This window comes from Panthera tigris, chromosome B3 (assembly GCF_018350195.1).
Source record: "Panthera tigris isolate Pti1 chromosome B3, P.tigris_Pti1_mat1.1, whole genome shotgun sequence".
Lineage (NCBI taxonomy): Eukaryota > Metazoa > Chordata > Mammalia > Carnivora > Felidae > Panthera > Panthera tigris.
In genome coordinates, this window is record NC_056665.1 from 131276568 (window position 1) to 131302188 (window position 25621).

Below are 25621 nucleotides of genomic sequence, written 5' to 3' on the forward strand. Positions count from 1 at the left end.
CCAGAAAACAGCAAGGCTTAGAAAAACAACAGCTACTTAATAAAATATTATATACATTATACCTCAATGCAGAACAGCATAACTGACAAGAAAATAGGTTGCAGAGATAAGCATGGGTTTAAAATTCCAGTTCAGCCACCCACTAGCTGTATAACCTTGGAAAAGTTACTAAACATCTCAGAGTCTGTTCTCTCTTCTGAAGGAACAATAGGCCTGTTGTAAACCAGGGGGGCCTCGGCACATGGCAAGTGCTCGGGGGATGGCAGCTAGAGATGATGTTATGTATGCTCTTTTATATTTTGCCCCACATAAGCAAGTGCTTAACTGCTGGTTATTTGCTATACTGAGTATCAAAGAGATGCATTTTCTCCAAGGGACCTTCCTGGGATCCTCGTTCACTTAATCTTTCTTTGAAAGGACCTGGGGCTTTCGGGGGCCTGGGTGGCTCATTCAGGTAAGCATCTGACTTTTGGTTTCAGCTCAGGTCATGATCTCATGACCGGTTTGTGGGTTCCAGCTTGGCATGGTGCTCCAGGCTGACAGTGTGGCGCCTGCTTGGGCTTCTCTCTCTTTCTGCCCCTTCCCTGCTGGCTCGCTCTCTCACTCTCTCTCTCTCAAAATAAATACGCGTTCTTAAAAAATTAAAAAAATAAAGACCTGGAGCTTTCAAGTGTTTTGTCTTGACAAAGTGCCACCTTCCCAACTCCAGAATCACTCTTCAGCCCTCAGAGATCACACACACGGAATTCAAGCAGTATCCACACACTCGGACATCAGCAACACTTCTCTCCAGGGATGCTGCTCTCAGACACCATGCACCCCCCCGCTGCTGCATCAGCACAGTGTTTCTAACAAGTGGCTAACAAAGCAACCTCGCCTAAAGCGGGTGAAAGCTTAACTTCCTTTTCCTTAAGGCTGCATTGACCAAACCTTTCGTTTATTCTTTCCTCTCCATTCCAGAGCCTCCCGCGTTAACCTTTTCACTTCACCTAATTATCTCCAGCAAAACCACTAAAATTCTAACCGATCCAACTGATCCCCCTCATTTCCATAGATAATCCTCAAACTCAAAGTATTCCAAATAGGTCCAGAAATAGCGCATGGGGGAGGGAGGCATGGGGGGGATGAGAAGAACTCCAAGAGACAAAGCCGAACTGCCAGGAGGCAGAGTCAAGGACAGGACCCGGCCACACACTCGCCACACATTCACCTTACCCCTAGCGGCGGAAGGCCTTCCACGACGTTCTTCTTTCCGGAGAGGAGATCTGACACCGGCCGCTGCTTCAGGGAGTCCCTCCTGGCTCGGTAGCGCCCCGACGTGGTGAGATCAGATTCGGACATGGAGGGCGTGAGCAGCCCCTCTCTGCGGGGTCGAAGGGCCTCCCCGAGATGGGGCCCGGGCTCGCGGCCGTGCAGGGGGCCCGGGCCCAGCGCGGCGGGGACCGGGGCGCAGGGCCCGCGGGCCGGGCCAGGCGGAGGCTCAGGGGAGCGGCGGCCCCGCGGCGCGCGGGCCGGCAGCAGGGGCACCTCCAGCATGGCCACGTCCTCCTCCGGGTCCTCCTCGTCCTCGCTGCTGTGGATCAGCATGGTGGCGTCCGAGAGAGACTTCTTGTGGCCATAGCCCAGGCCTCCCCGCTCGTCCGCCTCGTCCCGCCCGGCCCTCTCGGGGAAGCCGCCGGGCTGGGAGCCCGCGGAGACGGGCCGCGGCGGCGGCGGGTCGGCGGCCGAGGCGGACAGCGTGCGCTCCTTCAGCCGCAGGCCCTCGAGGCTGTGCGCCAGCCCGGCCACCTCGATGCTGTTCCTCTTGTGCAGGTGCGCGCGCCGGGCGGCCGTGAGCGGCTCGCTGACCTCCTGCAGGGAGTGCGCCACCGGCAGGCTGGCCTCCTGGAACGTCTGCACCGAGTGGTGCACGCGCCTGGTGATGAGGTCGGGGTTGCTGCTGCTGATGTACGGGTGGCGGGACAGGTCCGGGGTGCTGTTGGCCGGCCGCGGGGGCGGGTAGGGCGGGGGCGGGCGGTACACCTGCGTGCGCATGATGTTGGGGGCCGGGTAGTCCTGCGCCTGCAGCTGCACGTTGGTCAGCTCGGGCACGCTGACGGCGCCCGCCACGGGCCGCCGCTCGGCGGGGTGCGGGTACGGGGACGGGCTGTGGAAACTGTAGTTGAGGCTGAACGGGTAGTGCGCCGACTGCGGGGAGGCGAAGTGCGCGTGCTCCCGAATCTCCGGCTGGCTGTAGACCAGCGCGTCGGGCCGGCTGTAGGCGTACGAGTTGCCGATGTTGAGGTTTCGCAGCGAGCGGCTCTGCCTTTCGGCGGGCACCATTCCCCGGTTGAGCTGCTTCATGACCGTCTCGTAATCCGGGGTCGGGCGGTACGACGGCGGGATCAGGGCGCTGTGGCGGTGTGACGGCACGTAGTCGGGCCTCATGACGTCACTCCCAGTGATGCTCGGGTTGGAGGACATGGGGGAGGGCTGCAGGTAGGGCTGAGGGTTGTTCAGGGAGTTGGTGCTGTGCGCGCTGTATACGCTGCCGTTTCGGATCCGACCGCTGAGGTCAATCTGGGCTCGATCCAGACTCGTCTGGGAGTGGCAATAGTATCCATTCTGGTTGGTGGCAAAGAGGTTATCTGGGAAACAAACACATTTAAAGCGAATGAGCTGGACCAGTTACTCTAGGTGGAAACTGAGATGCGCCCTGAACGCTGCTGACATTTTCGGTGTCGTTTACAAAAATCCATGCAGAAATAACCTGGCTTTACCCGGACTATCTGAATGACCGTGGGCACATTTTCTGGAGCCCGGGCGTCCTCATCTATAGAATGGTGATAGTTCTGCCTGCTCTAAGGGTGGTACTCAGCATCTCAACACCCCCCCCCCCCCCCACCAGTAAAGATTAACCAAATCTAAGTCCAATATTAAGAGTGCAGTTGTCTTTTTCTGAAAAATCAGAAACGTGTTTTACTAGAGATGAAACAGACTTTCTGGAACTCTAGGTAGCTGGAGGCAGAGACACTGTTCAGGGCATTGGGCCACTAACTGCTCCCTTCCCCTGGTGGGGATGTGGCCTTGCTGATGTTGAGCTAGTTCAAGTACCGACCGTCTATAAATACCTCCTTAAGTGGAATTCTAGGCTGTTTATGGGTTCTTCTAGAATGAAGACAGAAAGACAAGAACTCTGCGGGTTCTGCTTCTGCAGGTCCAACAGTGTCATCAGTTGCTATATACCTCACCAGGGGCCAGAAGCCAGGGAGAATCATGCTAAGCTAGTCATCCCCCTCCCCCACCGCCCGCTCTAGCCCCCATGCTCCAGTGAGAGGGGGATCCACAGCTAGCAGAATCAGGAGCACCATCTCTTCTACGATGGCTGCCTGTGTGCCAGGTAGGGCTGGACGGAGGCACGTTTCTTCTGTCCAATCTGCGGTTCACTGGAAACACCATCACTATTGAGGGTGATTTCTCATGCTTCAAAGAGCAGCAGTCAGGTCCTTCAGGGAACAGTTGGCTTTGAAAAGTATTATTTTTGGGATTACAGAGCTGTGTGATGGTTTAGTGGCTAGTGGTTATCGAAGTGAATATGTCAGTCTAATGTATGGACTTTCCTCGGGTGGCATGCAAGCCAGGAAGAAACAGGGCTCAAACACACACTGTATTCTCCCTGCTGACACCGGTGCCTCACCGTCCTGCACTCTTCCCACACCTGGAATGCTTTGCGACCTCGGAGTCCCTGGAGTCACTGGCACCACAGCCTCTCCCTGGTCCTTACTCCAGCCTGTCTGCACTGGCCTGATACCCACCCCTTCTGGTCTCCCTGCCTGCAGGCTCCTCCCTGCACCCCACAGGACATCCCTTTGGGAGCCCGTGTGTGCAGAAGACTATGCTGAGCACTGATGGGGGTAAAAGATGGGAATCCAGGTGAGTAAAGGGGAAAAATGTATATGAAAGTCACAATTCAAGGACATGTTACACTACAAGGAGATAAGTGTGACGGGTCCACGCGGGAGGAGAAAAGGATCACTTCCAGCTTGGGCTGGGTTGATGGGGACAGGGAGGAGAGAATCAAGAACACCCTCACAAAAAATACAGCATTCAAGTGGCCTTTGGGGCAGTGGGGAGGGCTTGCCTGGCTTTCAGCAGCAGCCAGTCAGCCAGTGGGTGCAGGATTACCCTTCCTCACCCCGTGGCCTATGCCAGGCATGGTCATATGACTAGAAGAGGTCAAGGGAAAGGGAGCAGAAGATTGAGAGACAGTTTCCATGCCCCCCTGCCCCCACCACCCTGACCAGTGTTCTAGACGGAAGAGGCCCCTCCAGCAGGAACACAGGGGCAGGCAGGTGGGGAGCAGAGCCCTCCTGCCTGTGCACGACAGCCAGGTAACCTGAGCAAGAAGTCACCCTTACTGCATGGGCCACAAGAGTTCCCACAGCCCAGCCTCACCGACCCGAGGGGAACCAGGCACGTGGGCAGGAGAGTACACTATGGGGTCGTGTCAGGGCAAAGGGCGTTCTGAGTGACAGGGCAGCTCGGACAAGGCTGGGAGACCACTTGTGGAGGGCATCCTCGGTTCGGCTGGAGCACAGCGGGAAGGAAGACTAGAAAAGGAGTGTTGGGAATCAGCATGGAGAGGGTGGCACCCCAGGCAGAGGAATGAGAGGAATGGGGAGATGAGAAGAGCCCGGCACTCTCGTGTCCAGCGAACTGGGGAGAGTGCAGGCTGAAGATGGGGCTACAGCTAGCCATGGGGCTGGACTAAACCAGGAGCAGAAGGCCAGGGAGATGGAAGGGATATATGGAGCTAGAGGCAAAAGCATGTGTAACGACTGGGTGTTGAGGGGGGAAAAAAAAAAAAAAAAAAAAAAAAAAAAAAGGCCAAATTACATGCAGTTTGGAATCCAAGTAACCAGGACAGTGACTTCATCACAAAGATGAAGTAAGGACAAGGGGGAGAGGGACAGGCTTATGGGGTAGAGTGATGAGCTGAAATTTAACGTTTTCATTTTCAGCTCATTGTAATCGCGGATACCGTAAGCCAGCACCCGGCGGAGGGCTGTCCGTGTAGTGGCCCCTAAACTGTGACTCTGAGACAGATGGCAGTGCAGGGCCCAGGACCGAGGACAGGTGGGAAACACAGATGTGACAACCGTCCCTGCTGAAATCTGAAACGTGGATGGGCTGCTGTGGGAGCCTGCCCAGGGAGGGAAGAAGGCCACAGGCAGACGTTCCCAGGCAGCGAACAACGCTGATGGCACAGGAGGAGGAGGGGAGGGAGAACCAGAGCACTGAAAAGAGAGAAATTCTCAGGAGAGAAATCTGGGACGTGCTGGTGAGGAGGACGCGTGGGGCGCTGGGGACCTGGGAGGGCAGCGGAAGGAATAAACGGGTAACAACCACACAGGCACTACTCTCAGAAGCAGCAGGCGGAAAAGGGAAGGGAACAGTAACTCCGACCACTGTTGGAAGAGAGAGGCGTGGCAAGGACAAAGTATTAGGATATCTGCAGACCGAGGAAAAGGGCAGAGTGGTGAGGTAACTCTAACAATGCAGAGAGAAGAGTTTTTACCCAGAGGTGGGGCACCTGGAGGTGCAGAACCAGACGAGGGCAGGGTGCAAGGAGCGGGCGGTGAGGAAGGCAGAAAATACCCTGAGGTGCATACTCTGGGAATCCACACCCTGAAGCGCTGTTCCCCTATGGCCTACCAGCCTACCTCACTGGAAATTGTCATCTGTGCACATAAGGCCCGCACACAATACACTCACAACCTACCTCTGGTCCCTTCACACATCACTTCTACCAGTTTCCTACCGAGAGTCCAACCATACCCCTCCTCTCCCCAATGCCCTTCCTCATTCTGTGCCATGGCATCCACTGTCCCCCCAAACCAGGGGTAGCAATCCCAATCAACTGCCCGCCTCTCTCTCCAGCTGTCTAAATCCACCCGTCTTTCCAGAAAGCCCTTCTCAATCTCCCCAACAGGATGAGACTCTCTTCACATAATTGCTTGCCCTCTCTCCTCAAAACAATCACGTTCTCTTTGTATTTATTTGTGTACTAGTCTTATCCCCTACTATTAGATTTTAAGATTCTTAAGATGTGGAACTACTTCTCTGCACTCAGTCTCCTTGGCTTTTAGAGCCCTGTACACAGGGTAGAGAGTAAATGTCTGCGAATGAATGCTTGACATTCAACTTTGGAGGCACTGCCTTAAATACAGCTCGCTCTACTAATCAAGTGAAAAATAAAAATAAATAAACAAAAATAAAGATGAAATGTTTAAAGCTTTACAATGGGAAGCTCTCGGGCAGGAAAAAAAACAAAACGAGCTTGCGATATCTTGTGCCAGAAACAAGGAAGCACTCAAAGGCTAACGGGGGAGTATCAGCAGGACACAGGAGCCGGCCGAAAGGAGCTCCCATGCGCCGAACTCTGGATCATCTGAGTATCAACATCTGATACTGCATATTGAGACACATTTTCAGAAACTGAATCTAATGGCAGCTCCTTCTACGAATCCAGGATGGCTATAACCGTGAAAACAATCGCAATGTAACATCAGCCAAAAACTATCCTGGCTCCAAGATCTCCAAGTCTTCATAGATTTATTCAGAGTATAATAATTTTATACAGCATTTCAGAAATAGTGTACTTTACCTTGGGAGGAAGTGTATGGTTCTGTATAATGTCCGTTATAATGCAGCTGGGGTTGGGGAGGCATCACGTAGGACTGGGGCTTAGGCTAAGGAATGGAAAGTTGGAAACAGAGTTAAAATACATTGCTACCTATGTAATATATGTAAAGTAAGTCTCCGCTGGTTTCTTTCTTTCCATTAAAAAACTTCTAAGGAAGTTAAATATATTATATAGAAAATACACATGGAGACCCTGTAGCTCTTACCATATTTATCACTTTCAGTGTCTCCCAGAATGACAATGCCAAGCCCTGTACAGTGGTATCAGACATCAGAGATCACAAGAAAACAAGCTGTATCCAGAAAGTTAAGAGCAAGAAGGAACAAAGTTTCCTGAATTCTTATATAAACATGTGAATATAAAAAGCTTTTATGTAGTATATTTAATCTTCTCAGGCAAAATTAGCTAGTATTTTAAAGATCTACTAACTTCTGATTACTCTTTGCTAATAGTCGAAAATTGTAGTATTAGGTTGGACCTAGTATTTAAATATGTGTAATAACATAAAGATTACATAAATATTAGGCTCAGCCTACTGCCGTTTCTTTGGTTAAAAACAATCTAATACCAGCACACTTTTGTGGTCCATCTAAAAATTAACACTATCCAAAGGATCTTTTATTAAGGAAGATGACATCACTAAAAGAAAAAAAAGCAATCATAATTTTCCTTCTTTCTTACCAGAGACACCCTTGAAGACGACCTCCTCCGAATTGGGTTCACTGTGACAGTCTGGGTTTGCCTGTAAAAATAAGACATGTCACTGAGACATACGTACACATAGTTTTCCTAATTTTGCCAAAGTAAATCAATAAGAAGGTAAAATGATAAATCTGCTAAAGTAAAAAGAAGATAAAACTAACCCAATCATAAATTAGAGAAAAGGAAGGAGACTCTCTTGTCCTCACTTGGGGCCTCCCCACTTTGTGGCTACCCAGAAACCCCCCTCACCCCCCCTCCAGAGTTTGAGCCTCCTGATGCAGCAACATCTGCCTGGACAATGAGAGGATCAGCAGGTACGTCTTTTCCCAGTCTATCAGAACCTCTGGAATGAGCATAAGCAGAGAGGGAGAGTGGCAAGGCTTGATCACCCACAAACATGTCACAGAAGCAAGATTCAGTGCACACGTATCTCTCCCGTGGGCCTGGGTTAGCTCTGAGCACCTCCACTAACAGTCCTGAGGGATAACCACCAAATGCCAGCCCAGAAGCCTGAAGCAATGGGACAGGCCTGTAGTTAAAATCTACTAACCACATACTACAAACATAATCAAGAGGGAAGTTTATAACTTTTGTAACTTAATCCAGATTTCCTGTAAGAAACTAAGAGAAAACAAAAAATAGAAAATTTGGTTTAGTGGGCCCGTGGTACACCCATTTGACTTTTCTATGCAAGAAACTTCTCTCTGGTTTTATTTTTTTTAATGTTTTTAAGTTTATTTATGTTTAGAGAGACAGAGACAGTGCAAGTAGGGGAGGGCCAGAGAGAGAGGGAGAGAGAGGGAGAGAGAGGGAGAGAGAGGGAGAGAGAGGGAGAGAGAGGGAGAGAATTCCAAGCAGGCTCCATGCTGCCAGTGCAGAGCCCGATGCAGGGCTCGAACTCACGAAACTGCGAGATCATGACTTGAGCCGAAACCAAGAGTCAGATGCGCAACTGACTGAGCCACCCAGGCATCACTGATTGGTTTTAAATGTATTTTTTAGAAACAAATGAGAATATTAACAAGTGCAGACTGACATTTATCAGATAATTTGAGATTTTAAACTATTCCCATCAAGTTCCATCTTTGAATAAATAATTACATCAAAAAGGAACAAGACACGAAAAAACCCATGTGTAATTTTATCACTTAAAATTTTTTATGTTTACTTTTGACACAGAGAGAGTGCGAGTAGAGGGAGGGGCAGAGAGAGAGGGAGACACAGAATCTGAAGCAGGCTCCACACTGTCAGCACAGAGCTTGACGTGGGGCTTGAAGTCACAAACCGTGAGATCATGACCTGCACCAAAGTCAGATGCCCAACCGACTGAGCCACCCAGGCGCCCCTAATTTTATCACTTTTAAACAGAGTCAGGATGTTTTTGTTTTATGTGCAATTTATTGCAAATAAGATCTAGGAACCTAAACATAGGATTTTTGGCTTTGTTGTGACTTACATAATTTTCTCAAAGCACTTTTTAATTAAAAAAAAAATTTTTTTAAGTAAGCTCTATGCTCAACGGGGCTAGCACTCACAACCCCAAGATCAAAGAGTTTGTATGCTCTACTGACTGAGTCAGCCAGGAACCTCTCAAAGCACTTTTTTTTTAAATTGATGAAATAAATATGTAAATGTTTATTTATTTTTGAAAGAGAGAGAGAGAGACAGAGAGAGGGACCATGAGCAGAGGAGGGGCAGAGAGAGAGGCAGACACAGAATCCGAAGTAGGCTCCAGGTTCTGAGCCGTCAGTACAGAGCCCAACATGGGTCTTGAACCCATGAAACGTGAGATCATGACCTGAGCTGAAGTCGGATGCTTCCCAGGTGCCCCACAAAGCACAAAGGTTTTTTCAAAAAAACCTTCCACCATCTGTTTCTGGGTCATGAGCTTATGTGACACATAAATACTAATTACAAAAGTATTTTGTGACCTTTGGTTATAGTGTTCTAAGGACTAATTACTAGAAAATCCAGAATCACAAGGTAAACACGCAGTCCATTTAATCAACAAATTTACCATAATCTTAGCATCTTAACAATTAGTATCCTGTATTCAAACCCTGAAAATTAGCTTATTTTTATAAGACTTTTGAGATAAAATAAAACTAGTGCTTATTATTTCTGATTAAAAACCATCACCAAATTGGGGCACCTGATGGATGGGTCAGTCTGTTAAGTGTCTGGCTCTTGATATCAGCTCAGATCATGATCTCAGGGTTCATGAGTTCAAGCCCCGCATTGGGCTCTGCGCGGACAGTGCAGGGCCTGCTTGGGATTGTCTCCCTCTCTCTGTCCTTCCCCCACTTGCTCACGCTCTCACTCTCTCTCTCTCTCAAAATAAATAAAACTTTAAATTAAAAAAAAAAAAAAAACCATCACCAAATTATAGGACACTTATATTTACAACTACATGGATGGAGCTAGAATGTATTATTATGCTAAGCGAAACAAGTCAATCAGAGAAAGACAAATACCATATGATTTCACTCATATGTGGAATTTAAGAAACAAAATGGATGAACATCTGAGAAGGGGGAGTGGAAAGAAGAGAGGGAAACAAACCACAAGAGACTCAATGATACAGAACAAACTGAGGGTTGATGGAGGAAGGTGGATGGGGGATGGGCTGGATGAGTGATGCTAAGGAGGGCACTTGTGATGAGTACTGGGTGTTGTATACAAGTGATGAATCACTGAAGTCTACTCCTAAAACCAATACTGTACTGTATCTTAACTAAAATTTAAATATTAAAAAAAAGAAAGAAAAAAAAGAAAAGAAAAAACTGTCACCAAATATTGGGCTTTAATGAAACTAGGGTGGTACCGACTCAGTGACAACGTTAGAATAAGGGAACATAAGAGCAATCTGAAAAATGGTCCCCCCCCCCCCAAAATAAAAACTGCTTCTGTGATAAAGGGGATATTCCAGCTCAGCAGAGAGAAGGTAGGTTTTTGGTACAACGGACCATTTATAAAAAGTTCAAGTGTCATTAATACCATCTAAGAAAGCACGTTAAGAGATGCATTTAAAAATTAGAAATTTAAATATGAAGTCATAAGTGAACTTACGGAAAACATAAATTCTTCTATTATATATCATAGGCTGAAGATCTATCTAAACACGAGACCAATAAGAGAAATTACAAAGAAAAAAAAAACGAGTGCTCATCAGGAACTTAACATCAGGTGACTACAACTGCTTTTTTACTAGTTGATTTTTTTAAATTAAATGCTTTTTGTAATAATTTTCTTTCATTATCATCAAAATGTGTTAAGGTTGTTGCTAAAGAAGAAGTGTCTCTTTTCCAAAGAATATTCCATCTGCCAGAATTTATGTAATTCAACAATGACACAACCGATGTGCGTTCTGTCGGGCCGCAACAATACCTGTTAACAACCACCAAAGCATTATCGGTCCTAATGGAGGCCTCCTCGGGGAAACAAGGTGGGAAGGTGCACCGTGTTCTGTTTTGTTGAACGCTCACTCACTGTACATTAAAACACTCCTTAAAATCAGCATCCATGATCTGAAGGCATTTTGTAGCCTTGGAGTTTACTTTGCCTCTGCTTATTCCCCATAGGTTTAGGCTGAACTGGGTCCTCTGAAGCTCGCATTTAGTCCACTGTCCAAACAGACTGAACTTTTAAGGTACTATAAATTCAAAATTCAGAGACGAGAAGAAAGGGCTGGTAGAGTACAACAACATGTCCCGAGTTGCCCAGCCTCGGGCAAAAATAAAACTTGAATGTGTTAAATTAAAAATGCAGAGATGCAGAGCTTAGAAGCATAGGCAGGAACTCCCACACGCGATATCTATTTTGGCGCCCTTGCTGGGAGCACCCAGTGTGGAAGCGACTCTGCCCGCCGCAGAGGCCGCTTCTTGCTAAACACAAACAAACTGGACATGTCTTTCTCCCGCCAAACGGTCTGACTAGGCAGCCTTGCCATCAGTTCTAATAGTCTACCTCCCCTCTCTTCCTGCTGCCGTTCTTGTAAATGCAGCTTACTGAGAGGTCAGCCATCCTTACCTGAGTGTATAAGAGAAAATGGCATAACTGCTGGTTGGTGTTTTCCAGACTCTGGGGGCGGTTACTGTATTGATGGGTGCTGCTAAAAATGAGACAGCCGAAGAACTCTTAGGGGAAAAAAAAAATCACTGGAATGTGTGCACCGGAGAAGGCAAACTAAGTATATGCTGCTGGCCCAAGTAAAATGAGTATTACTTACTGAAGCAGCGCTAAGGGCTGAACGTGATTATTTCACGGAATCTGAACAACAACACCATAAAGGATGCCAGTTATTATCTGGGTTTTACAGACAAGGAAACGGATACTTAGATTAAGGGAACTGCTCTTGGTCACATGACAAATAAGTAGCAGAACCGGCACTGGGACCAGGCAGGTCTGTCAGATTATGGAGCGCAGGCTCCTAGCGACTGATTATTTTCCCACCCCCTCCCCAGCCCCAGCCGATCTGTAAGCTCCATGGAGGCGCGGGGACATAACGGTATCACTGGTGCCTGGCACAAAAGGAAGGCCTCAAATGTGTGCCAAACAAATGAGTGACACCGTGAGTGAAGGACTGAAGCAGATACCGATTACTAAGCATTTACAGTTGAGCTCGTTTCTTTTTTTTTTTTTTTTTTTTTTAAGTTTATTCTGAGAGAGAGAGAGAGAGAGAGAGAGCGCAAGCAGAGGGGGGACAGAGAGAGAATCCCAGGCAGGCTTCACACTGACAACGCATAGCCAGATGCAGGACTCCATCCCTTGCAACTGTGAGATCAAGAGTCAGACGCCTAACCAACTGAGCCACCCAGGCATGCCAGACTCCTATTTCTAAGAGCTGTCTCAATTCTGCTGTGTGAGCTTCCTTTCTTATTGGTTTATAGCTAGTGAAGAGAAGACTGTGGTGAATGAAAAATGTGTTGGATGGTGGAAATACCTACAAATGTTGGTCTCAATGACTTTCTTATGGGATAGGGTTACTCCATCTTCTTCCAGGCCTCCTCCAGGCTCTTCAAACCCTGCAGTGGGCTTACAAGAAGGTGCAGCCCCATTCCCCTCCAGGAAGCACCTCCTCCAGTCAGTGTTCTGGCCAGAGTTTCCAGAACAAAAGTGGGCACACATACCAGCCCTGTCACTATGCTCAGCAAGCAGCCTGCCAGTGACTGAAATTCAGCTTTCCCTCTAGACTAAGTCTCTTGAAACCTTTATCACCTGGCTCTACAGCTTGGGGGATACCAACCTCCCCAAGAATGTTTCTCTCCCAGTCTTTTTCTCATACGAATTAGAGAGACTGATTACAGCAGGACCAATTCTGAGGTCTGGAAGAAGGTTTGTGACCTAACAGATTGACATTATTTCATTTAATTCCTAATCCAACCCTAAAGGAATAGTCACATTCTTCTCTCATTTAAAAAAAATTTTTTTTAATGTTTTTATTTTATTTTTGAGAGAGAGACACAGTGAGAGCAGGGGAGGGGCAGAGAGAGGGGGAGACAGAATGTGAAGCAGGCTCCAGGCTCTGAGCTGTCAGCGCAGAGCCCGACAAGGGGCTTGAACTCACAGACTGCAAGATCATGACCTGAGCCGAAGTCAGATGCCCAACTGACTGAGCCACCCAGACGCCCCATTCTTCTCTCATTTTTAAGGCTTGGGTGACATCAAAAGCTGATTCTGCTACTTAAAGTACCTTGCTTATTGTTATTTTTAAAGCTTTATTTTGAGAGAGAATGCGCACGTGCACACGTGAGCAGGGGAGGGGCAAAGAGAGAGGGAGAGAGAATCCCAAGCAGGCTCAGTGCTGATGGCACAGATGCAGGGGCTCGAACTCACGAACCGGGAGATCATGACCTGAGCTGAGATCAAGAGTCTGTCGCTTAACCGACTGAGCCACCCAGGTGCCCCTAAAGTACCTTGTTTAAAAGTGGAGGGAGGGAGCAAGTCATTCTATAAATTCTAAAATATACTCATCTGGGTCAAGTTTGGATGAATCAAACAAGGCCATCCAAAACACCATTTTATTATATGTCAGGACCAGCAGGGGGTGGGGTGGAGGACAACACTCTAGGAGCAAAATCCTCTTTCTATACAAGTAGAATCATCTCCTGAGACTCCAGGTGCCCCAGGCTGACCCAGCCATCCAGAATCCACTGTCCAATTTCAGGCTCGATGCAGTTTCATCAGATGCCCATCACACTATCGGCTGACCCGTCTGGACCATAAGAACGAATCTACCAATACTTCAGGATCATTATAATATTAAATGTGACTGAACAGTCTAGGTTGACAGCCTTAAAAGAAATGACCATAGGGGCGCCTGGGTGGCTAAGTCAGTTAGGCATCTAACTTCAGCTCAGGTCATGATCTCCTAGTTTATGGGCTCCAGCCCTGTGTTGGGCTCTGTGCTGACAGTTTGGAGCCTGGAGCCTGCTTCAGATTCTGTGTCTCCTTCTCTCTCTGCCCCTCCTCTGCTCATGCGCTCTCTCTCAAAAATAAATAACATGAAAAAAAAATTTTTTTTAAAGAAATGACCGTAAAATTTAAAGTTATTTTCAGTTTTATCACCCATCAAAACATTAAAAGCGAAGATTTCATTTACTTCACCTGAGAGCAAGTGCTGATAGTGAACTGTGTTAGTTTCCTACAGAATGAAGCAGGGATCCTCCATGAATGGCTCATGGATATGGACTTCCTTAAATCTACTGGATGTACAGAGATTAAAAACAAAATATGGAAAATACTCCTTCAAACATAATTATTTCATCTCTGAAACACTCGTATGTTTTCTTTATATAGATATATGCAACTGAAGGCCCTATGAATGTAATTATATTTACGTTTAGCAAGAAACAGCAATATGACTAAACTTAGATTTCTAAAACTGAATTTCTTTCTTTTCCATCTGAACTTTAAAATCATTAGCATTCTAAAACTGAATTTCTTTCTTTTCCATCTGAACTTTAAAATCATTAGCAGGTGATGATTTGCCAAAAAAAAAACTCCTTAAAAAAAAAGGCATTAATACCAACCTATATGGATGCCTACTTGGAAAGAGATTGTAGTTTGCAGTTTATTCCAAATGATTGATTTGATTCTCCATTATTTTCCAGAGGAGGAATCACTGAAGAAATGATGGTTCAATATTATAAATACTCTTAAACTTATGAAAAGGCTGTGTTCTGACAGAGTGCGTATCTACTTCTTGGATCTCAGAACACTACTTCTGCATGAAAATAATGTCACACGTGATTAGGTAACAAGGCCAGTCCAGGAGAGCCCCAAATGTGACCGCTGTGGACTAGTAGCACCGCCGAATCTGGCCACCAGGGGGAGCACATTCATGCACAAATACATCCGGAGCCGCAAGCCAGCAGCCGGCAGAGAAAGCAGGGCCCATATGCACAGAGAAAGCAGGGCTCCCCCTCCCGGTCAGTTAGTGCTTTCCACATCCCACCACCAGAGGAACAGTGGGACTCAGGGAAAAACACACCTATGTGGTGTCCAGGGAGGAAGGGAGGGGAGGAGGACTGGGGCTGAGGGGCTAATCTTTAGCTGGTTCCCCTGCAGGGTCATCCCTGGTCATTTCCTTTTCCTTCCTGAGTCCCAAAGACGGGCCTGCCCTGTGCATGGTTATTCCTAACCAGTTTCTCTTCACACCTTGGCTCCCTATAAAACAGAAAGCACTTCCACAGCCTTTCCTCTTCCTTCCTGGCCTTGAGGGACAAATGTCCTTCAAGATTTCCCCCCAAATTACAATCAGTAGTAAAAGGAAATCAACAAGGAACAAAAGGGCTCTTCTGCCCTCTGACACCCATCTCTGTCTCATCTCTGTCTCACTCAGGCTTCACTAAGCCTTAGGTACAAGGTGCCTTGCCAGACACTGGGGCACCACCGGACAAGACGGACAAACCAAGTCCACATAGAACAGCAGGCACACGACGCGCTAGCAGCCTCGCTTGGTGGTTGGCAGCACTGGTTGTGCCACAGGGCCATGACAGTGTGGGTCTCTGAACCTTCATCTATCAAAAGACATTAAGAATTGCACCAAACAGGGCTGTTGTAGAGGTTAAAGGAAATAATGCTTGACGCAGAGGAAATACCTACTGAATCAGAAAGTGGTAGAAAACAACCAGAACTTTGAGAATGGCACTGAGGACTTAGCAAACTAAATGCATGGTGGCCTCCAGGATGGCTGCACTTAAACTGGATCTGGAAGAACAACCAAGAGTCTGCCAGAGAAGGGGAGAAAGAGTGCATTCCAGCAAGGCCTGGGGCTGCAAGAGGCATCAGCATTGTAGGAGCTATGGGCACCAGGGCCAGGATCAAGGGCAGATGAGCCCAGAGGAGGATCACAGGAGTCTTGTGCTTAATGTTGTAGCTAAGGAAGCGGGGAGAAGAGACAGGCTCAGATGCGGTTCTGAGCTATAACTTTGGGAGAAGTGCTACACCTTTTGCTCATCCATCCAGAAAACTGGCTGGAGCCAGGGGAGATGGGCCCGAGAGCCAGATGAGAGGCAGCTACAATGGGACAGGGGAAAAAGGACAGCATTGAGAAAGCTTGTGGAGATGAAGCAAAACCTTCCAAGTCTCAGTTTAGAGGTCACTCTGCTGAGAAGCCTTTCCTACGTTGGCAGTTCTGAGTTAGGTACCCTTTCTCCGAAGGGCCCCTACGGCACCACGGGCATCCCAAATCAGACCTCTTAACATGCATTTCTATAGATTCCTTCAACAAATTCATCAAGGCCTGCTGTGGGCCAGCCCCTTATTCAGCACTGGGAACACAGGGGTTAATAAGAGAGTGTCGGCCCTCTGCGGCCCTCTGTGCTGCTGTGGTGCTTACCTGCTGAGAACAAGTAAACAAGCAGATATACAAATTCAGGTGGTACTAAGTACTATGATGAAGAATCAAATAGGGCAAGGGGATACAGAGAGATAGGTAGGCAGGGAAGGGGTCCCCAGGGCAGCTACGGTCAGCCTCTCTGAAGAGGGGCTCCTCTGATCAGACAACTAATGTAGTGGGAGAATGAGGCATGCAAAGGAAAAGCATTTCAGGCAGAGGAAGGGGCAAGCACAGCATCTCTAAGGGCAGACCATGTTCACAGACCAGAAAGGACACTAGTGTGGCTGGGAAAGGGTGAGCAGGAGGAGGGTGTGTAGGAAATAAGGCAGGAACCAGGCAAGGACCAGATCGTGGACAGCTTTGTGCTTTCAAGTATGATGAAATTCCAGTGCAGGGTTTTAAGAAGAGTGATAGGATCTGACCCATATTAAACTAAGACCAGTCTGGCTGACTTATGGAAAGCAGGCTATAGGCACGGCAGGTACCGAAACAAGGAGGGTGTCAGAAGGCTGCTGCAGTATTCTAGATTAGAAACACTGATGGCCTGGCACTGAGTTGTTAGTGGAGGAGGTGGTCAAAGTCACATTTCAGATATGTTTTGAAGGCACAGCTTGCTGATGTATTGGGTGTGGGATGAAATAAACAAAAATCAAGTGGGAATTACGTAGGTTTGGGGCTTGGGCAACGGGGTGAATATGGAGTGTTGCCACTTATCGAATGCGAAAGGGTAAGGAAGAGGCAGATTTGGGGGCAGGAAGAGAAAGAGCATGTCAAGAGTTTTGTTTTAGACACAGCAAATCTGGGATGCCTCTTAAGTCACCAAGGGCAGACATCAAGTAGGCAGTTGGCTGTGCTCAGGGAGAGGACTGAGCTAGAAATAAAATCGGAGGCAGTTCCAGCAGACAGATGCAATCTGTAAGCCTGACACAAGGTGAATCCCCTGGAGAACGAGCATAGGTGGGAAAGAGGTCTGAGGATTACACCAGCAAAGGTGACTGAGAAGAAACGGCCCAGAAAGAGGAAAAGCAGGAGAGGGTGGGGTCTTGGCAGCCAAGGAGGAGCAGAGTGCAGAAGGGAAGGGGTGGCCAGAGGTTAAGTGCTGCTGAGTGGTCCAGTGAAAGAACTTCTGTGGTCCTGACAGGACCATGGGATGAAGGTCACTGTCACCGTGACAAGCAGTGTCAGTGTGTGGCAGCTAGGGGAGGCAGGGCAGAAAGAAGGAGAGAAAACAAGTCTATACAACTCCTTTGAAGAAATTTGCTATATAGGAGAGCGGAGATATGGAGCCATGGACGGATGGCGTGTGGAATGAAGGTCAAGTGTTTTAAGAGATGCAATATTATAGCATGTTTGTATGCTTATGGGAATGATCCAGCAGAACGGGGGAAGCCCATGCGGCCAAGAAAAATATTCCTTAGGAAGAGAAGGTATATATTCTCCAAACGGCTTGACAAGCTAAATAATTACTCAAAATGCCAATAAAAAAAATTCTCTTTTTAAATTTCAAGAATCAGTGATTCTAGTAAATAGGTGAAGAAAATCTTAGAGGCATATATCTGTAGTTATTAGAAGACATCCAAAGATAAATGAAACAATATTTTTGAGAACTATTTTAACACGCAGTTTATGTCCTAAAACTGTTATTTTCTACAAAATTTTCCTTTCTAAATGACACGATACAGCTCAAGATGAAAACTCCTAACCTCATTATTTTCTACAATTTCCATGAACAGGATGTACTCACAGGCTGCATTGATTTAGTCTGTAGAATTTGTGTCGCGCAACACAGAGTCTCCACACGTATTTTGCGGTTTCCATGTCTTCCTAGCAAATGAAATATGCATAAAGTAAATGAAAACACATTTACAACTTGATACAGAGTTTGTCGGAGAACAAGACATGACTGGGGGATATAATATCCCGACTCTTTCAAACACACCGACTCTTTCATTTTCTAATGCTGCGCCTATCATATGAAGGCTCTAATTAGGATTTAAATCAGGAAGACCAAAAACAAAAAAAATGTTCTAAGGGTATGACTCTTACACTGAACAGTTTCAGATGACTTAGAAATTTTAAAAATTATGAAAATATCAACTTGTATTTTGACAAATAGATACTCAAAGACAATTTAAAAAAAAGCATTTGACTTGGTGACTCAACACTGCCTTTGTCAAGAGAGCAAAAGCAATTAACTGTGAAATAATATTTCTACAGAGGCATTCACTTAGCAATGGAAATTAAGATGTTAGTACTTACTTTCTCTCCTATTTAGTCCCTTTAGTTTACTTTAAAAATCACCATACCAGATAGTATTTATTCAAGGACTCATTCATTCAACAATATTTACTGAGCAACTACTTTTTGCCAAGTGCTATTATGCAAAATGTTATTAATATTTTATGTTTTATAAAAGTACTAAATATTACAATTTTATTTTTTTTAATGTTTATTTATTTTTGAGAGAGAGAGAGTGAGAGCGAGCATGAGCAGGGGAGGGACAGAAAGGGAGGGGGACAGAGGATCTGAACCAGGCTCTGTGTGGACAGCCCAATGCGGGGCTCAAACTCACGAACCATGAAATCATGACCTGAGCCGAAGTCAGACACTCAACCAACTGAGCCACCAAGGTGCCCCAAATATAATTTTAATGCCACCTCCCTCCCCAAACATGCACAATGAAATGCTAACTTGTTAACTTCTAGGGAAAACGTTCCAGATTCCTAGTGTTTACTCACAGTTTGAAACTGGATGGTCTCCTCTTTACTGGCCAGCTCTAATGCAAAAAAGGACTTATTGTGGGACATGTGAGCAATATCATGCCACCTACAGAATAACAAATAGAAAACAGCAATGTGAGTGTCACTAGAAGATGGAACATAGGATTTTTCCTTCTCGAGCTTGATGTGTAAGTTAATATTTGTTAATCATCTTAAAAAGAAAACAGTTGTTTTAATCAGCTGGCATGCATCTTCTCGTTGAAGTGACAACAGCTAGTTGCAAAAAGTAAATACATGTAGACTAGGTGAAGGCAAACAGTACTTAAAAACATTAAGATCTGTCTATCCTCGTTTGCCAGATTAATTTGATCAAAGAGGCCTCTCTGAGCTGGTTGCCAATGCCTCCTTCATTCATTCAACAAACATCCATTGTAACAATGCCCGAAATTGTGTTAGGTCCCAGGGATACTAAGATCAGTAAGGTACGGTGCTTCCCTCAAAGAAACAAAGTTGGAGGGTGGGGATGAGAGAGAGAACATAGACATAAGCAAGTACCATTAAGTTTTTCAGGTAAACAAGGCACAAAGGTGGAGGAGGGGTGCTCTGAAAAGCTTCAGGGTGAAACAAAGGACAAATGCCAGGAACCCCAAGAGTGAACTACTCCGGGTGTGTTCATCAGGTTTCAAACTCTGATCCTGTATTTGCTAACTGTATTTTACCAAGTTTAGATTTTATATATTAATATTTTATTACATAACATATAATTTTATAAAAGGGAAAAATGGATCTGAAAGAAAAATTTTACCTCTCTTCATCCTTCTCCGTTACATTAGATTTATTTATCTTAAATATATTATTTTTTTTGAGAGACAGAAGGCGCAAGTGAGTGAGAAATAGAGGGAAAGAGAGAATCCAAGAGGGGCAGAGAAAAAAGAGAGAGAGAGAGAGAGAGAGAGAGAGAGAGAAACGGGGCTCAAGCTCACCCAATGTGGGACTCAAACTCATGAACCATGAGATCACCATCAGCTCAGCAACTGAGCTGAAGTCAGATGCTTTACGACTGGGCCACCTAGATACTCTATCTTAAATTTATTTAAATAAATAAAATTAATTTTTTGTGATTCAGTGTTTAATTGTTAAACCTAAAGATTATCAGCATCATTATTAAAGAAGGCTATTTTAAAAATTCGTACCCAGTGAGATAAAAGAAGCTGGCTGGAGGCCTCCAGTTTTCATAGGGCCCTTCGGGCACTGTCAGAGTCCTGCCCTGCTGGTGCAGTCCAGATCCTTTTCTGCCCTCTGACCCCCAACTCACACTTAGAAGACTTAAATGAGCAACTTAGGGCCATGAGAGCAATTGCCAAAGGGGAGTGCTGCTGGACCGAGGGCAGTACAGTCTGGGAGTGGGTTTATGCTCCCCACACTGGGTACACTCTCCATGGTCAAAATCACCATGGAGAATTCAGAGCCCAAAAGGCAGTAGTAAAGGAAAATAAGGAAAGTAAAGGAAATGAAGGAAGGAATGTCAGCTTAGAGAGAAAAAAATCTTCAAAGGAAAACCTAGTTCTCAAAAAGAAACAGAATGGTTTTTAGAGAGCTTGAATAGTGGGGAATTAAGTTTCTTTTAATAAAAGAAGCCATTTGAGGATGCGGAGAAAGAGGATCTCTTTTGCACTGTTGCTGGGAATGCAGACTGATGCAGCCATTCTGGAAAACAGTATGGAGGTTCCTCAAAAAATTAAAAATAGAACTACCCTACGACCCAGCAACTGCACTACTAGGTATTTATCTAAGGGATACAGGTGTGCTGTTTCGAAGGGGCACATGCAGCCCAATGTTTATAGCAGCACTATCAACAATAGCCAAAGTATGGAAAGAGCCCAAATATCCATTGATGGATGAGTGGATAAAGAAGATGTGGTATATATACACAATGGAGTATTACTCGGCAATCAAAAAGAATGAAATCTTGCCATTTGCAACTACATGGATGGAACTAGAGGGTAATATGCTAAGCAAAATTCGTCAGAGAAAGACAAATATACAACTTCACTCATGTGAGGACTTTAAGATACAAAACAGATGAACATAGGGAAGGAAAGTAAACATAATATAACCAGGGAGGGGGACAAAAACATAAGAGACTCTTAAACATGGAGAACAAACAGAGGGTTACTGGAGGGGTTGTGGGGGGGGGGGGGGATGGGCTAACTGGGTAAGGGACATTAAGGAATCTACTCCTGAAATCATTGTTGCATTATATGCTAACTAACTTGGATGTAAATTTAAAAAATTAATAAAAATTTAAATAAATAAATAAATAATAAAAATAAAAGAGGCCATTTAACACAGTGGTTAATCTGTGGAGAATCTGAGTTTAAGTGGAGAATCTGAGTTCTTGGTTACGCGAGTTTATAATTGGGTGACCTTAGACAAATCACTTCATTTTTCTAAGGCTCAATTAAACCATGTGGAAAGTGGTGGTAGTACCATCTGCTCAGAGTTGTAAAGATCACATGAAAAAATACACAGAGAGCACTCAGCACAGAACCTGGCTCATGACAAGCACTCAGTAAATAGTAAACACAAAGGAACCCAGAACCAAAACTGATAACTGATATAATGTTTTACTGCTCTGCAAAAACAATATAAACTTTTAAATTTTCGTCAAGAATAGAATCAAAGTAAAAAAACAAAAAACAAAAAACAAAACCAAAAAAACAGAATCAAAGTAAATAGAAAATAGAATCTCTGAATAATACTGGAACTATTTCTATGAAATGACACTTTGGATTTTCTAGGATATGAATTTTAAGGAATGAAAAGGCAGGGATTGAATAACATGGTCTAATTGGCTATCTTCAAGATATAAATTCAAATACAGAATACTGAAAGGGAAATTTAAACCACCTGCAATTTCATTGTTTGAAGTTGGCCACTATTTAGCACATTGCTATAGATCCTCTCGCTATAAACCTCCTAAGATTTCCACAAATGAATAGCATCACATTTTTATAATCAGGAAAAAAATGAACATTATAAAAAGCAACTGAACTTTGCTTAACCAAAAAAAAATAAATAAATAAATAAAAGAAAGAAATTTGCTTAGATGCTAGTATTTTAGGAACTTTAGTGCATGGCTAGAATCAGAGAAAGGCCCAGATTTTCCACAAAAAGACAGTCCTAGAATCTAGAGCTGAAATTAAAAACTCACATCAAAACAAAGAACAGCCTCCATTTGGTAAGAAAAGGGTCACCCACCTTTAAGCATTTCATAAGTAGGCCATTATTATAAGCACTGTTTTCCACACATTTGGTTTTGAAGAAAGTGGCTTATAAAAGAACCAATGCAGTCAGGTGTTATTTTATTCCAGGAGGGGCATATTTCCATTTCCTAATGAGACCCAGGGTGGGATTTGTGGGCACTATTACTAGTACATGTACTAAAAACTATCACCAAGAGGAGCCGCAGAAAAGTGCACAGGATGTAAGCAAAGTACCTAAATATCACAGGAGGCCTTCCATTCTTGTGTTTCACGAAGATGCCTTCAAGACATGCTCCAATGGATATGTCACTGCCTTGGCTATCCTGAAAGGAGAAAGCACAGAAAGAAGCATTTGGGCAGCAGGTGCATGAGAAGTGTGACAATGAACCCAGCTTAGCAGATGCTCAGAAGACCTACATGGAGGGCAAAGTCTGAAAGGTTTAAAGGAATCACCTTGTCAAATAGGTATGAAAAGAGGACAAACCGGGCTCCTCAAAGAACCCATTTTCAAGAGCATTTCAAAGAACAAATTGCAAAACAGGAGTGTGTTTTACTAAGAAATTTTGGTCACAGGACCTCAGCTTTCCAGTTTCCAGACTTTCCCATGCCTCCCACCTCTGCACCACAGGGTGTCCCCAGGCCTCCCCACTGTCCTCTGAGCTCCTGAGATGGACTGGGAGAGCCCCAGCCTTCATGCCATACTCACTTTTGCGGGGTAGCTCTCTTCTCCATAGCCGTCCATCCTCTCTACCTCCTGCATGTACAGCATTTCAGCATCAGGAGCCGTGAGCCTTCTGCAACCCAAAAGACGTGAGGTTGATCACAGAACCAAAAATGGGGGTGGGGAGGAGGCGTTGCTAAAAAACTACATAATCAATTTGGCATAAGATATTTACAAACATTTCAAATTTTTAAGCATACCAGAAATTACTTCAACCGATCCATCAACATCGATTGAAAGTCAACTACACACACAGCACTCTGCTGAACGCTGAGGGTTATAAAGATCCCATCCCTGTACTTCGGGCAGGCCAGGGGCACGTGGGGAGTCAAACTCCCTAAAAAGTCTTCACTGAAAGCTGGAATTCATTTGAAACCACTAAGTAACTGCTTATTATCCAAAATATCAGGCAATACTAAGCATCGTGTGCTAAATGCCAAGCGATAAGTGTTAGAAGATGGTAAGGGTTAGAAGATGGTAATCCTTTTCTGGGGGCAGAGTTACAAGGGTGGGCAGGAAGGCAGTGTGGGTAAAGAAGGTTCTCAACTGCATGGAGGCTTGTCCCCCCGCCCCAGCCTCATCTGCTGTTCTTCCAGCATCCATAAGGCATCCCACCCTGCAACCAAGCCATGATGTTCTCTCATGCTGGCCTCTGCACATGCTGATCCGTCTTCCTGGCACAACTGTCACTCACCTGTGCACCTGATCAATCCCTAATAGCTTTCAAGAGTCAGCCTACGTATCACTCCTTTGTCACCTGCTGTGATATCCCTGAGTCTAAATCAGATGCCCCTGCTCCATCCATGCAGACCCACCACATTCTATGCACACCTCCCCCACTGCACTCATATCACATTGTTAGTTTATAATTACTATTCCAATGCCCACCCCTTAAGACTCCAAAGCAGGGAATACATCCTTTGATGGCAGCTAATTGTTCTATTTATCTTCATGCCACAGCATCCAGCCTCATACAGAATAATAGTACTAAACTATCTTTTAAAAAGATGCACAAACAAGGGGCGCCTGGGTGTCTCAGTCGGTTAAGCGTCCGACTTCGGCTCAGGTCATGATCTCACGATTTGGGAGTTCGAGCCCCGCATCGGGCTCTGTGCAGCCTACTTGGGATTCTGTGTCTCCCTCTCTCTGCTCCTCCTCCGCTCGCACTCTGTCTCTCTCTCTCTGTCTCTCTCTCTCAAAAATAAATAAAGATTAAAAAAAATTAAAAAAAAAAAGATGCACAAATGAGTACATGAAAGTAACAAAAGATAGGGTGATAAGTGCCTGAGGGATGAATTATGCTGGCAGAAAAGAAAAGGTTTATTTGGGACAGCAAAAAGTGAAGCCAGAAAGGCAGGACGTGACCAAGTCTTTAATCCCAAGGCTAATGAACTCAGGCTAGTGGAAAGCCAGAAAAGACTCATGAGTACTTGGGAAAGCAAGAAGGAGAGATGAAAAGAAAGTGGTGTTTTAAGAAGATTGATCTTGGGGTGCCTGGGTGGCTCAGTTGGTTAAGCGTCTGACTTCAGCTCAGGTCATGATCTCAGTTTATGAGTTCAAGCCCGGCATTAGACTCTGTGCTGACACCACAGAGCCTGGAGCCCATTGAGTTCTGTGTCTCTCCCTCTCTCTCTGCCCCTCCCCTGCCCCTGCTCACTGTCTCTCTCTCTCTCCCTCTCAAAAGTAAATAAACATTAAAAAAAAAATTTTTTTTTTTAAAAAGAAGATTGGTCTCTAGTGAGCAACTCTATGGATTTGAGTGGGAAGAGACTAAAGGCAAAAGGTTATTTTTAATGGGAGGGGATGAACAATAGGTTATAATTAGATACACCTCGGTTCAAATCCCGTCTCTACCACATGTAGCTTTGGGCAAGTTATTTACTCTTTTTGAGCTTGGTTTTTTCAATCTGTAAAAACAGAATATCATTTACCTTAAAGAGTGGTTATAAGAGCGTAATGTTATCTAACATACCTGGAACTATGTAGCATTCGGTTGAGAGTAAGACCTAGCATTCTCCGGGGGAGGATTTTTTTCTTTTTCTTTTTCTTTTTTTTTTTTAATTTTTTTAATGTTTATTTTTGAGACAGAGACAGAGCATGAGTGGGGGCAGAGAGAAAGGGAGACACAGAATCCAGAGCACAACCCAGGCTCTGAGCTGTCAGAGCCAGATGTGGGGCCAGAACTCACGAACTGCAAGATCATGACCTGAGCCGAAGTCAGACACTTAACCGACTGAGCCACCCAAGTGCCCCATGGGGGAGGATTTTTCTTACACAGAACACATACAGGTTCACTACCAAATGAGGCCATTATTTACCCACATGCATGGGCCAGGGCAAGAAACACAGCTCATGGTACAGATTGCCCAGAAGACAGAGATACAGTTTCCAAAGGTATACTGGGGGGGTAACTCTACACGGGCTGCATCACAATAGGAAACAAGTCTCCCTAATCTTGCATTAACCCACATGAGACTAGGTCACCACCGAAACCTTTACTATATGGAGTAAAGAAGTGGCACCCTTCAGTGACTGGCTGCTTTCAATGTTCTCAGCTTCCTCACTGATAACCATGGACAGTAAATGAATTAACACGGGGAAGTGATTAGAACAGCACTTGGCACACTGAGTGCAATGGAACGCTGGCTCCCCAGAGCAGAAGTAGTGGCTGCAGCAGCACGAAAG

General features: G+C 45.4%; 1 protein-coding gene and 1 long non-coding RNA gene across 8 annotated transcripts in view; one reads left to right on the forward strand and one right to left on the reverse strand.

Annotated features, from left to right (window-relative positions):
- PTPN21 (protein tyrosine phosphatase non-receptor type 21) overlaps positions 1 to 25621 on the reverse strand; it is an 82352-nt gene that overhangs the window by 11304 nt on the left and 45427 nt on the right. For all 6 annotated transcript variants that reach the window (XR_006219041.1, XR_006219040.1, XM_042990301.1 and 3 more), the window contains exons 7-13: positions 22922 to 23009; positions 22450 to 22538; positions 18968 to 19055; positions 17974 to 18053; positions 7367 to 7427; positions 6647 to 6731; positions 1216 to 2627 (exon numbers count right to left, since the gene is read on the reverse strand). Coding sequence is in view for 4 of the 6 variants with exons in the window: in XM_042990301.1 (XP_042846235.1) it covers positions 1216 to 2627; positions 6647 to 6731; positions 7367 to 7427; positions 17974 to 18053; positions 18968 to 19055; positions 22450 to 22538; positions 22922 to 23009 (1903 nt within the window). In the remaining 2 variants the exon portion in view is untranslated. The remainder of the gene's footprint in view (positions 1 to 1215; positions 2628 to 6646; positions 6732 to 7366; positions 7428 to 17973; positions 18054 to 18967; positions 19056 to 22449; positions 22539 to 22921; positions 23010 to 25621) is intronic.
- On the forward strand, positions 260 to 11017 carry LOC122239683. Of its 2 annotated transcripts, none has more exons than XR_006219042.1 (6): positions 260 to 454; positions 3819 to 3912; positions 5001 to 5115; positions 7370 to 7701; positions 10490 to 10573; positions 10664 to 11017. It is a non-coding gene; the product is annotated as an uncharacterized LOC122239683 (long non-coding RNA). The 2 variants fall into 2 exon arrangements; XR_006219043.1 differs by lacking the exon at positions 260 to 454 and adding an exon at positions 1191 to 1321.